General features: G+C 41.5%; 1 protein-coding gene across 1 annotated transcript in view; it reads left to right on the top strand.

Annotated features, from left to right (window-relative positions):
- LOC102388025 (arylsulfatase D-like) overlaps positions 1–11,355 on the top strand; it is a 34,932-nt gene that overhangs the window by 11,428 nt on the left and 12,149 nt on the right. The window contains exons 6-9 of the mRNA XM_006027314.3: positions 417–553; positions 1,695–1,829; positions 7,723–7,885; positions 9,336–9,457. Of these exons, the coding sequence (XP_006027376.1) occupies positions 417–553; positions 1,695–1,829; positions 7,723–7,885; positions 9,336–9,457 (557 nt within the window). The remainder of the gene's footprint in view (positions 1–416; positions 554–1,694; positions 1,830–7,722; positions 7,886–9,335; positions 9,458–11,355) is intronic.

Below are 11,355 nucleotides of genomic sequence, written 5' to 3'. Positions count from 1 at the left end.
TTTCCCTAAAAAAGATTTTTGTTTTTCAATTACATTTTCAAAGTGAAAAAGAAAGTGAAAATATGATTTTTCCTTTAATTTTGCATCAGCTAAAATCTCAGTAACATGGTTGTGCAATATTCAGCTACACCTAACCTGGGACCAAAAAAAAAGGCCTAGTTTTAGTTTGGAAACAATTCAGAAGCAAAATTATTTGAACTCTGTTATCCTAAGGAACCCCCAGATTCAAGAAAGTTGAATCTTTAATTTGTTGTGGCCTCCTGTAGTGCTTCTAATTTATTATTAGCAGGATGTTGAATACAAATTTTAGTAATATATTTCAAAGTGTTTTTGTTTGTTTGATTGATTGATTTTGTTTTCCCACTAAAATCTTTTTTTGTAAAAATGTGGCATTAATTATTTTTGCTGGCTTCTAGAAACAAGCAAGAGCCATTCCTCCTCCTTGTTTCCTTCTTACATGTCCACACGCCTCTCATCACAATGGAGAAGTTTCGTGGGAGAAGCAGTCATGATTTATATGGTGATAACGTAGAGGAGATGGACTGGCTGGTGGGTGAGTGGTCTTTATTTAGATTTGTAAGTAAGTAAGTTAAAATCATATTGAGGCCACTGGCAACACATAGAGGGTGCATGTGCACCCCTTGAGATCAGCCATGCACCCCCTGGAAGCTCCAGCCACGAAACTGGAAGTGTCACCAGAAGTGCACTTCTGGTTTCACCACTGATTCAGTGATCGGTGGTGAGGGACACCACCCCCCACATTGGCGATCTGGTGCCCCCCCAGACTCAGGAGGCACCAGTTGCTCATAATTGAAGCACTAAGTGCCCCTACTACAAATAGCAGAAACACATAACATTAATCTGTCTAAAACTGAGCTCTCAATTAAATGCATGCATCCAAAACACTTTACAGTGCCATGTTGAAGATAATCAATGTGTAGAACACACTTCTTTTAATGTTCAGAAAAAGAATATGTGGGGCCTTTTTCCTAGTTCATATTTATTAAAGAATTGCTGGCATCTGGTCTCAAAAAATACCTTTCTCATATATATTAATCCAGAGTGGTTCAAATATGGCAATTGTTAGTAAAAATTTGGGTGTGCACTTTACTGCATTTTTTTTCTGGGAGCTTCTGTCTGTTGCATGTGTCTATATGGCTCCCACCCCTCTAGCATCACCTCGAAATCCTTAATGGTATTATCCTCAGAGTTGCTGTGAGGATTTTACAGATGGGTAACTGAGGTAAAGAAAGACTCAGCAAACTGTTCAAGGACACACAGAAGTCAGTGGAGGAATACAGATTACACTAATGCCCCAACCAAAAGGCGTTGAATAGCCTGGGTGAAGGATTACTAGTTCAATTTACTTACTGATTGGTGTTTTTTTTTTTCTTTTTTATGGCAATTACTATTACCTAGAAACATGTGTAAAAATACTTTCATCTAGATCCATGATTTTCCTATCATATGTGATTCTTCTTTATATTTTTATTATCGTGGGGCTATAACAAAGGTGTGATAATAGTCAATATCTGATTCATACAAGAACTTCATCCAAGACTTTGTGTAGGGCCTAATACAGTGCTTATTGAACTCAATGGAAAGGTTTCCTTTGACTTCAGTGTGAAATTAATCAGGTCCTTACTGTCTGTTTCTGTTTTACTATAGAACAACACTCTTCTCTTTATTTATAGGCAAACTTTTGGAAGCAATTGACAAGGAAGGATTGAAGAATAGCACATTTGTGTATTTTGCATCTGACCATGGAGGTTTCTTGGAGGCTCAAGAAGGAAATGTCCAGCGAGGGGGCTGGAATGGAATATATAAAGGTGGGAATGATGTGGAATGTTTTCCTGTATTTTCTATAGTTCCTACTCCACCTCTAAGTGGTCTAAAGCTGCATACACATGTTCAAATCATCCAGGAGAACTCTCCCAGGTTTGTTTCCTTGAGAGAAAAAATTACCTGGAGAAAACTGTACAGAAGTTCAAGGAGAGAAGCAAAGAGCCTGCAGTGCTGATGTAGGGTTGCCAGGGATCCCTAGAGCAGGCATCCCAATGAGCTTTGCAGGCTCCTTTTTCTGCCCAGAAACAGTTGATAAAAGCAAGGGTGCAAGTCAGCACTGATCAGCTTGCTGCCTCAAGAGACCATGCCCCTGAAGAACTCCAGCTCAAAATCCCCCTCTCCTTTTAGTGAAGCTTTGACAGAGGAAATCCTGAGCTTCTCTCCTCTCTTATCAAGAAGCTATGCTTCCCAGAACAAAGTGGTATAGTCTGGGCAGAGGCAGGGGTCTGCCACACAAGGGAAGGGGACCAAAGGGATGCCACATAAGGCAAGTGGTGTGAGTCTGTGGGTGTCCCATGCATAGAGGTCTCCACCCTGAATGCTCTGTACCATATTCCAGCCCAGCTGCAGCCCAGCAGGGACCAGAGTGCTGCACTTTGTGCTGGGGGCGGGGCTGGGGCTACCCAGGCATGGGGGAGCAAGTCAGCTGGTTCTGGTCTGGCCTGAGTAGCCCCACTGAAAAATGCAGAAACAGAACATGTTCCCTAAAGCCTTCAGGACAAGACTTTTCAAAACCCAACGCAGTCAGGGGGTGGGCTCTTCTCCCTGCTTTGCTGAGACTGACACATGCTCTCCCTGGCCCTGTAGGAGGGAAAGGGAGCAAAGCTCACTGGGTTTCCAGAGAGCAGCTCTACAGCTCCTTTTGGACCCCTACCTGTACAGACATTCGGTCTCTTGAGGGATATTTTCCTAGAAGCCACTTCATTCAGGTTGTTCCTGAGTTATAGTTCTCCCATAGTTGCTAGTTTTACTCTTGTAGAAAAATTATAAACATTTGTGTACTCGTGGTTTCTCCCAAGTGAGTAGAGACTGAACATCTGTACATAGGCTATGTGACCTATGCTGTTACTTACATCTAAATGTTGGGCAGCAGCTATAGAAGCATTAAATTCAATAGAAGGAGGATGAAGAACACCCACTGCCACCTTTTTTAACAATAGCCTACCCAGGAAATGGGAGGCTTGAGTTCTAGGCTCCCCTCACTCAGAGGCACTTGAATCAGTACCTTCTACTTTGCAGGAAACTTGCCATTCCCTTGATTTATCATGCAGAAGGGTGTGAAATCACAAATCTATTCTGAGGATACCAAACATCTCAATATCCCACACCCTTGATGGAACTCTCCCTAAATTTCTTGACTAAGATAAGATACAATGTAGCAGCAGAACAGGGAATTCTACCTGTGCCTCTTACCTTGCAGTCAAGTCTCCTAACTGCAGAACCACACTTCCTCTGTTATCATGAAGCTCCTATACCAGTAATGTATGCAAGTGTCTCACTAAGCTAGCTTTTACCATTTCAACCCTTTGCCTTATCACAAGAAAAACACAACAGTAGCAGAGAAGATAAACAGTGAAAATGACTAGAGGAAGGTTGAGATCCCAGTAGAGGAGAAATGAAAAAAATGAGCTAAGAGAAGGTGAGTAAAATGGAACATGATAGACATATAAAAATAATGTTCAAAAGACTATGAATTGGGTATTCCAATTTATGCTCTGCTCTATTACATGAACAAGGAGATACCAAATGAAACTGAACAACAATACATTGTACACCAATAAAGCACAACAAATAAGTAAGCTGTGGCATCCATTGCTACAAGTTATCATTTCAGCTTACAGCTTTGTATGATATGACAAAAATTATATAAAAATAATATGAATAATAATACTATCAATTGTCAAATAAGATAAAACAATTAAAAAGAGATATACTCCTAGCGTTAATTTACATGTTACATAGAACATACTAAGGATACCTAAAACATGAGCGCCCACAGGTTCAAGCTCATTAATTCACACTAAGTGTCTTTTCAAAGTTACAGCACATTAAGTGAAGATTATCTCTGGATTGTGCTACCTAGCTCATGTTCAGGTAACTTCAGTCTGGTCCACGGAGAGAAAACAAGCAATCTGCAGTCCTCCAGCATCCCAAGATGTTCTGCTCCCAGCTCTGCCTCCCACTTCAAGCAAAGATAGTGCCCAGGTGTCCTGGTCTCTAGCCATGCACCTGTTTACCATCCCTCTAGTGGCAACCAAGAAACAATATTACCATATGTATGCAAATAAAAAACAAATCTCAACTTAAGATGTATCCCCAATAATTAGATTCTATACACAGAAAATCTATAAATGTATTATAATTGTCCATGTTTGGTAACTAATTATTGAAGGATCATTTAAAATTTGTCCTATACCACTACTGCAGGTGGTAAGGGGAGAGGTCATGAGAAGGGAAGTAATGGGACAGGTGGCAGGGGGACAGACAGTGGGGAAGGTAGTAGAGGGGGCATGTGATAGGGCATGCATTTAGGGGCAAATAGTGGAGGAAGGGCTGTGGGAGACAGGCAATAGGTGGCAGTTGAGGGAGGCAGGCAGGCAGTGTGGAGGCAATGGGGCAGGCAGTGAGAAAGGCAGGCAGCATGCCCCCTGCTTCCATACCCCTCCCCACCCACTTACCACCCAATGTGCCTGCCCCCCTCTGCAGTCCCAGGATGCCCCAATACCCCTTCCCCCATGTCCCCTCTTCCCCACTTCGTGCTGCTTCTGTACCCCATAGCCTCAGGTCCCCAACCCCCCTTCCTCCCATCTCCATCCCTAAAGACTCCCCCCCAACCTGCCCCTCCACCTTCTCCTTTACCTTTGCCCTGTGCCAGCAAGGTCCATCCCTACTGCAAGTTGGGGTATGGAGCATGGCTCCAGCCAGGCCCCATAGCAGTGGCTTGGAACCAGAACTGCTGCTACAGGGCCAGGCTGGACCACATGCTCTGTGCTCCAAGCTGTATCCAGGACAGAGCCTACTGGTATGGCACAAAGGTAAGGAAGAGCACAGCAGTGGGGGAGAGAGGGGAAGAAGCAGCATGGGGAGGGAGGAGACTGGGGGCTGCAGAGGAGGAGCAGTGGGGCATGCAGAGGCAGCAGAAGACAGACAGCAGTTATGGCCCCAGCCCCACCCCTGGCCCCAAGTTAAGGTCCGAGTTGCAGCAGTTGCCTGTCCCCCGCTGCCTCATACTTGATTGTAGAGCAAGAAGCTTTTTCCCTCCATTAAGTGGGGCAAAAAACCTCATCTTTTAATCAAATACAGTAACTCTTAACATGCAACCGCTTGCAGCACATTCTAACACCACTTAATATTCCACAGATTTAGTAGGGCCTAAGTATAACATGTAATTTCACCCTTACATTTTAGGACACAGTAAAGGAACTTCCCTTGTAGGGAAGTTGGTCCATAATTGTCCCCTAGCCTCGTTTATACAATAAAATCAAGATACTTCACAGGATTAGCTTCCTTACCTCTCTGCAGAGATACAGGTTTATGAAATAACCATGGGTATAGAGTCAGTCACAGTGAACAGCTTAACAGGACCATTAATGTGCTCCAGATGTTCACTGTAGCTTTTATTTCAGAGGACACCATACTCCGATCAGCAGGGATCCTGGTTTTATCTGATAAAAAAAATTCTCAAATTTTCTGATTTTAAAAAAATCACCCAAAATCTACATTTTTCCATGATTAAAATGAAACACCACTATATCTATATCTATAGATAGATAGATATATTCTATATCTATATATGTATATGTATTAGTGGTGTTTCATTTTAATCATGGGAAAATGTGGATTTTGGGGGGGAGTTTATCAGAAGATTTGGGATGTTTTTTATCAGAGAAAACCAGGATCCCTGCTGATCAGCTATGCTGGACTGTGGCTGTACTCCAGTTGAGTGGAGAAGCAGCACTCTTTTAAATAAAAAAATTCAGAGCAAGCAGCTGTACAGTTCATTCTTCATTTGTCAACCCACTACAGATTAAGCAGGTTGTAACTGGGTTCTACTGTACCTCCCCCTTAACATCAGGTTTTACTGATTATCTACACCAGTGCTTCTCAACCTTTTTAGACTTGAGGCACCCCTGGACAGAATCAAGGCACCCCTTGGAAAATGTCAGCTCTTAGGACATCTATAAGACTGGGAGGAGGCACTTTAATTAGAGCGGGTCCAAGAGCTGCTCTAATTAAAGTTCCTGGAGTATCTCATATATCAGCATCCTCCAGCTTCAAAATGGTAATGGGGGCACCATTCATTTGATGAGCTTTAGATAAACCACCCCTGGCACCATTTTGAAGTGCAGAGATGCTAATACATGAAATGAGGCGGCTGGCTGGAGTGCAGTAATTACCAAGCTCCAGCAGACTCAATTAACCGAGTAATTACATCTCATTGAACCAGCCTCTGTGCTCATGTATAAGCACCCTTAGTTTTCACTCTTTTTATGCTTACAGAAAAGTAATTGAGTAGTTTTTGTTGCAAAAACCTAGAAAGACCATAACTATGGATTGATTTTAAATTCCTGCGTTTATTTTATGAATCATGTTTGTAAATATTGTGTGGCACCCCACAGCACCCTTGAAAGGATTTCAGGGCATCCCAGCATGGTGTGGCACTCCAATTAAGAATCACTGATCTACAGGCAAACTAGCAGGTTTGTCTTGATTTTATATGTTGGTTTCCTGAAACAGACTGGTTTCCAAGGTGTTCTCCTGTGTCTACTTATGATGGCAGAAATAAAAAAGCAGCAATAAGGCTATTGAGGTACCTATATTAGATAATATATCTGTAGTTCCATATTTTCTAATATTTGTCTTGTAACTGTACATTTGCATTTCCTGGTTTTCAGAGTCTGGGGTTTAAACTGCGTTGTTTTAATGAGAGGGTTTTTTTCCCCCTGCAGCTATTAATGCATATTTATAATCTTCTCTATAGCTCCACAATATATTTTTGTCTGGGAAATATTTAATATTCCCTTTGGTTTACACTTTAAAATGGTAGTCAAAGCATGGAATATTTTGAGTTAAGAAAGCCAGTACACTGTGGTACATCAGACTGGGGGAGGAGTTGTAGGAAGATTAAATGAATATAAAAGGAACTCAGAAAGAGAGAGCCCCCTTAGACTGCTGCAAGAGCATCCTATCAGGATGCAGACAGCTTCGCAGAGTCTCTTTATAGAGTTCCCTTTAGGGCTGTAAAGTACTTCAGATTCCTGCTTGTGTGTGCTGCCTGCTGGAATTGCCTCAGAGGATCTCTGCAACTGTAGACTAACTCATAGTCCCTGCAGACTGTCAACCATCTTTCTGAGCCTGCCTCTAGGACTATGAAGCACTCCATTGTGCTCCTTCTGCATCTGGTTTTGGATGGCCTGATGAGACCTTTGTTGCCCCAGTCCACTTTCCCAAGCATCACATGGGATTGCTGCCTCTCTTCCTAACATACTATTCAGCCTGTCGGGTCTTGACAATGAAGCAGGCCTCTGGTGAGAGTGGGTTTTTTCAATCATAAAATTCCACATTAACAAAAAGTAACAGATTTGAATTTCTAACAAACTGCTTTTTTGGTAAGCGAGAGATGATGAGTTCATAAATGCCGATAATGTATCTTAATATAAAAGTATAGAGATAGTATTCACTTTGGGGAGAACAAAGTCTACCCTGCCCTTAACTCTCCCAAATTAAGTCAGGTCTATTTTCATTAAGGCACTTATTTTGGTTATGTATATTTGTGTATGTATGTGTATTGAGCATATAAATTCTATTATCTTTACTTCCTGACTTATGTCTTACTGGTATTTCTTATTTCTCCTGCAATTGTTTCTTTTACAATAGGTGGCAAAGCTATGGGAGGCTGGGAAGGAGGGATCCGTGTGCCAGGGATACTTAGGTGGCCAGGAGTGTTACCTGCAGACACAGTCATTGATGAACCCACAAGTCTAATGGACATTTACCCTACAGTTGTTCATTTGGCTGGAAGCACAGTGCCACAGGACAGGTAGAGACTGTTTTATGAATCATATTTTATCTATCTTATAGGTGATGGGAAAAGTCTATGTTCTTGAATTAAGTGAAAGCTAAACCAGGGGGAATGTAACCTTATTTCACTCAGAAGTAAATTGCCTCAGTTTTGTTTCCACTTACTATGAGTAAATTGTGGGCATAGGAACAGTTACTGTATTCAGAAAGACCCTACCGTTTTAACATGCTTTAACTTATTTGTTGCATTGGGGGTCTCATAGATGTTTAATAAACACATTTTAATTTGTTTGTCCACATTAGAATATTAACAAAAGTGAAAAACGGTTTTCTTTTATAATGAAATAATAGAAAATAGAGCAAAAAGCTGGAAGCTGGAATATGTGGGCCCTGCTCCTGGGATCATAAGGTTGGAAGGAACTTCAGACCCTCAGCCATCCCAAACAAATGCTTATCTGGCCTTTTGTGGAAAATTTGCAGAGAGGGAAGTTGTACAATGCCCCTGGGCAGCTTATTCTATTGTCCTGCTAGTATAACAGTTAGGACGTTTTTCCTGAGAATTCATCCAAATTTGCTTTGCTGCGGTTTAAAACCTCCATGGCAGTGAAACAAACAATGTTTCTCCATTTTCTGTATGGCAGTCTTTACAAATATTAGAAAACTGCCCCCTTCCTCCCCCTGCCCCCACACACACTTTACCTCCTTTTCTCCAAATTAAATATGCCCAACTTTTCTCCATATGGCTTGCATTCCAGTCTCTTTATCGTCTTTGTCATTTGCCCTTGTATCATCTGTAACTTCTTTACATCCTTCTTATAAGATGGGACCTATAGCTAGACATAGTACTCCAGCTGAGGCCTAACCAGTGCCAAGTCTAGTGGTACTATTATCTATTGTGCCTTGTATACATTGCCTTTAGTAATGTAATATAACATTTTGTTTGCTTTTTCTTGCAACTGTACTACATTGTTGCTTCATGTTTTGTCATTAGGTTACTCTGTGACCAGAGGTGGTCTAACCCTTGAGACAAAATTTACTAAAATTTGATTCTTAACGTTAGATGCATAAGTCCATATTTAATCATCTAAATAAATAGCCTGATTTTTCATTTCTTCTGGGCACCTAAAGCTGCCACTAACTTCAACCTTGGTACCAAACTTCAAAAGAGTTGATCTGCACCTCTCAATGGCTATAGTTTTTTTACTCTTCTGTAAAATTATGGTAGTGCTAATTTGCATCAACAGAATGGCTTATTGGTAGCATGCTGCTTTTCTAATAGCTTTGGATGAAAGGTACAATAAAACTAGGAGCTATTGTTAATTATTGTATGGTTGACTCCAATGTGTCTACATGATTAAAAATTCCCTCTATCAAATCTCAGTTTGATTAAGAATTGTCATTTTCCATCAGAAACCTGAGGACAGGTACCTGCTCCAGCTTGGTGACTTCCATTCTGTCTATCACATTAGGGTAATCGATGGACACAACTTGATGCCTTTACTGCAGGGAAAAGTTCAACACTCAGAGCATGAGTTCATGTTTCACTACTGTGGTGTGTACTTACATGCAGTGCGGTGGCACCAGAAGGACAGTGAGTATAAACATTCTTCTTACAGCAGGTCAACTAGGCCATTTAATAGTCTTTCTTGGCAAGCTAAACCACAAGGAAATATTTGGGGTGATTTATTTCCTTGAGCACTCAATTGTGAAGGGTACACTATGGCTAAGTGGGGAGCTCTCAAATGGTTTCCTAAGCAGTATGGTTTATGACTACTACTAAACCACAATCCTAGGAGGTGCTGCATCATTGCAGCTAGATGTGAAAACAACTAAGAGAATTGCTATGCAATAGATGCAGTCCCATTTTTTTAAGCCAAAGAAGTTATTCACTTGCTTTAAGTCCCATTTTGTCTGCTGAATTGAGTTTTTTTCACTTATAATTCTCTGCTGTGTACCTAAGCTAATTGGCATCAGCTGTCATACATTTCATAATCATGTCTTAACTCTGAACAGGGTGCCGCACTCAGGCTAATTAGTCTAGCTGTCATACAACCTGGGATCCATCCCTTTCTCTGCTATTTGAATTCAAATTCACTTCTTCCGCCTCCCAGAGAAGCGTACTAAAAATGAAGCTATGGGGGGATGGGGAGAGGATCACTGTGCATGTCTCCTTTAAGCTTCATCATTGAGCATAAAAAGGTTTTAAGATTCATTGGGATAATGATTCATTGGGCAAAGAGCACAAACAGAAACGTTAGTCTGTAGCCAAGCAGGTAGGAGTCACCTTGGTACACGGACAATCCTAGGTTCTACTCCCTACGGTATGACAGTTTCTAAATCAGGGCACGCAATTATTTTGGGCAGAGGGCCGCTTACTGAGTTTTGGCAAGCCATCGAGGGCCACATGATAGGCAGCCCAGGGTAGATAAATATTAATTTTCTAATTTTTTTAGGGGCCCTGTGGGCCAGATAGAATGCCTGGTGGGCCTCATCTAGATCCTGGGCCACATTTTGCCTGCCCCTGTTCTAAATGTTACATTAAATAGGTCTTTGGATAAAATCTAGAAGCCAGGACTAGAACCCAGGTCTACTGCCATCTCCCAGACACTACCAGACTGTTCCATAGCTCATGCTTTTGCTCTAACTCAAGAAGCAATAGTAGGGCCTAGAATGGGAATCTCACTGGGGTTCAGGGGCTAGGCTATTCTGTGTTGTCAGGACACTCAGACTTTAGATTGGATGGCAATTGAATGGGGGTTCTGAAGATCTAAATTTTGGAGTCTGGCACCTAAAGGGCAGCTGGGTGCCTAAGCCCCTTTGAAGATATAGTGCTGGGTCTATATAGCTTAGCTATTCAATGGGTGTGTCTACACATACTTTTACATGCGCCTAAGCTTAACGTACACTAGCCTAATGCATATCAAGGCAATTTAGGCACACATCCACACATGCATGCACTAAGGTGCATTAACGCAGGTGTGAGGACCAACTTGGGACTAAAGTTAGTCCAAAGTCAATGGACACGCACTGCGTTAATTTGCATTAGTGTGTCTACATGTTCACTAATGTGATTTAGCTATTCATGCATAAATTTGATACCTGCTTTATGCAGGTATGAAATTTAGGTTTGAATAACCTAAAATCATCAGTTTTAAGGCATGTAAAAAGTGTACACATGTAGACACTTGCTCTTAATGCACCTTAAATTGGGCTAATGTGCATTAGGGCTAAGCACAGAAGTTTCACATAAACCAGCTTCAGTGATCAGAAACTGGTTTAAACCTATAACAAAACATAGGTTCAGTGCACATAAACCAGTTTCAAAATGGCTGAAACTGATTTAAGATACACCTAGTTGAATGTAGTATCAGACTTAACTGATCTGGGTCAAACCAGTTTATGCAACTTCTGTCCCAGACCCCTTCCTGGCTTAAGTCAAATCACAGTCCCCCAGCATCTGAGACACTTTGTAGCTATGCTGTCTGCTCC

This window comes from Alligator sinensis, unplaced genomic scaffold, assembly GCF_000455745.1.
Source record: "Alligator sinensis unplaced genomic scaffold, ASM45574v1 scaffold395_1, whole genome shotgun sequence".
Taxonomy (NCBI): domain Eukaryota; kingdom Metazoa; phylum Chordata; order Crocodylia; family Alligatoridae; genus Alligator; species Alligator sinensis.
Note: the sequence above shows the minus strand (reverse complement) of the source record. Positions and strands in the feature narration are given on the sequence as shown.